This window comes from Protobothrops mucrosquamatus, unplaced genomic scaffold, assembly GCF_001527695.2.
Source record: "Protobothrops mucrosquamatus isolate PMUCROS unplaced genomic scaffold, P.Mucros_1.0 scaffold356, whole genome shotgun sequence".
NCBI lineage: Eukaryota > Metazoa > Chordata > Lepidosauria > Squamata > Viperidae > Protobothrops > Protobothrops mucrosquamatus.
The window spans coordinates 62,813-65,172 of NW_015386691.1; the positions used below are offsets into that span (position 1 = coordinate 62,813).

The following is a 2,360-nucleotide window of genomic DNA, read 5'->3' on the forward strand; positions in this document are numbered from 1 at the left end:
ATATCTGATAAAATGGTACAAATGAACTAGTTTACTAAAGATTTGGCAAGTGTTTCTTTTTTAAAGTGAGTCTGAATTAACTCAAACATCAAGATGCACGTCTTGATCTATGCTTGATGTGTTTCAGAATGTCCACATGTGTGTTATCAGCGGGTTTATCGATTCCATCAAAGCAATCAAATGTGTAGTCCTGATTAGTGTATGCTGACTGGGAGTTCTGGGACTTGAAGTATAGAGCTTGTAGATTCTGAGCAGAGACTAACAACTTGGTCATTTCAGAGAGCTTACAAAACCATACATACAAGGCGTTAGCAGGGCCATAATGGGACTGTGTGCACAGACAGCACGGGGCACGTAAAACTAGCATTCAACACTCTTTCCCCACCTTCTCAGAAAGGTGGTCGAGTCCTCTCCATCAGATCAAGAGCTGAGCCGTCTATAAAGCCAGGTGTAAAAGGGCAGGATGGCTATCAGAAAGCGACCCCATTCTCTGCCGCCGTCCCCCCTCTTCCACCCCCCCAGCGCAGCCACAGTAAGGATCGGGCTTTTCACAGCTTTCGCTCCATTTTTCACACCCCAACCTCCACACAGACACACGGGTTATATTAGGTGGACGAAAGGCTCATTGCTTTGGGAGCGGGTTGGGTGGGGTATTTTGCCAACCCAAGTAATGTCGGGCTTTTCGGGCGAAGGGTCTACCTCCCAATTATACTGAGTGGCCTGGGTTGTTCTGAGGAGGGGCTCTCTTTCCCGGTTGCTTGGCTGCCTCAGCCCAGAAAGCCCTCCAAGTCCGGAACCAGCCGAAGAGTGACGGACCGGCGAGCTGCCCTTTCGCTCCCACGGCTTGAGCCAAGGCAGGCGGCGGCCATCTGAGCAGAGCCGCCGTCCTGGCCACTCGAAGGACGTCGGTCTTTATCTCCCGAAAGAGGGGGGGGGGGTAAAGGCCGCTCCTAAGTTGGCTTCCCGGTCCCGATCAAAGGTGGCAAAGCAGCGGGGGAGGTCCGGGTTTTGCAGGCCAATCCCAGCAGCTGCCTCTCCTCCAACCGCCCCGTTGGCAGCGAGGCCGAGAGGCGCACGGAGCCAGACCCGCAGCCTCCACCTCCCGGGACTTCTCCAGCCACACCCTCCGCCGTCAGGGCAAGGAGGTGGGGTCCGAGAAGCGATGTCGATATAAAGGGCGGCGGCGGCACCTCGCCGCCAGGTTTTCCTTTTCAAACGCACGTGTACCATCTCGGCCTCTCAAGCGTCGTGAGCACAGCGTGCCAGTCCGAAAGCCTGAGAGACGTCGGGGGCGAGAAACGTCTGGGGGGCCACAGGTCAAGGAACGAGCCGCAGCGACGGCCACTTAAGCTTTTCACCTTCCCCCTGAATTCTCGCTTCCCTCGCCGACCCGAGAGTTTGCCATGAGCGCGGCCACCCTGGACCCCTTGGACTCGCTTTCGTGCTACCGAACCTGGTCCCTGGAGCCCGCCAACTTCTACGACGCCAAGGCGGGTGAAGGCGGCGGCGGTCTGAGTCCTTCCTGCAAGGCGGGCAGCGTGAGTGTCGCCCAGGCGAGCGAGGAGGCCGGGGGGATGTGCTCTGCTCCGAGCAGCGGCAGCCGCGACCTGGCGGAGCTGAGTGCCGCCGCGCCGGCCATGTACGAGGACGAGAGCGCCATCGACTTCAGCTCCTATATTGACTCCATGGCGGCCGTGCCGAACTTGGAGCTGTGCAACGACGAGCTCTTCGCCGACCTCTTCAACAGCAACCACAAGGGCGGCGAGCGCAGCGGGGGCTACGGGGATTACCTGCCGCCGCCGCCACAGGCGCCTCCGCCAGCGTCCGGAGGGAGCGCCTTGGCCAGCCTGTTGCACGCCAGCGTCCTCCCGGGCCCGCTCCGGGTCGCCGTCAAGCAAGAGCCAGACTGGGGCGAGGAGGCATCGGGCTCGCTGCTGCCGTCCCAGATTGCTACTTGCGCCCAAACCATTGTCAACTTGAGCGGGCAGCCCACGCCGCCCACCTCCCCCGAGCCTCCGGGAAGCGCCTCGCCGTCCAGCTACAGCAGCCGCTCTTCTGCTTCGTCGTCGTCGGGGTCCAAAGAGCGGGCGGGCAAAAAGGGCGTGGACAGGTTCAGTCCGGAGTACCGGCAGCGGCGGGAGCGCAACAACATCGCGGTGCGCAAGAGCCGCGACAAAGCGAAGCGCCGCAACCAAGAGATGCAGCAGAAACTGGTCGAGCTCTCGGCCGAGAACGAGCGGCTGCATAAGAAGATTGAGCAGCTCAGCCGGGACTTAACTAGCCTCCGGCACTTCTTCAAGCAGTTGCCCAACGCCTCTTTCCTGCAGCCCTCCTCGGTCACGGACTGCCGGTAACCGGTT

At 60.0% G+C, this 2,360-nt stretch overlaps 1 protein-coding gene across 1 annotated transcript; it reads left to right on the plus strand.

Moving 5' to 3' along the window:
• The first annotated feature begins 1,402 nt into the window (after nucleotides 1-1,402).
• On the plus strand, nucleotides 1,403-2,354 carry CEBPD (CCAAT enhancer binding protein delta). The gene has a single exon (XM_015815629.1). It carries the CDS (start codon nucleotides 1,404-1,406, stop codon nucleotides 2,352-2,354), a length of 951 nt encoding a protein of 316 aa, XP_015671115.1. The 5' UTR covers nucleotide 1,403.
• Nucleotides 2,355-2,360: the final 6 nt, after the last annotated feature.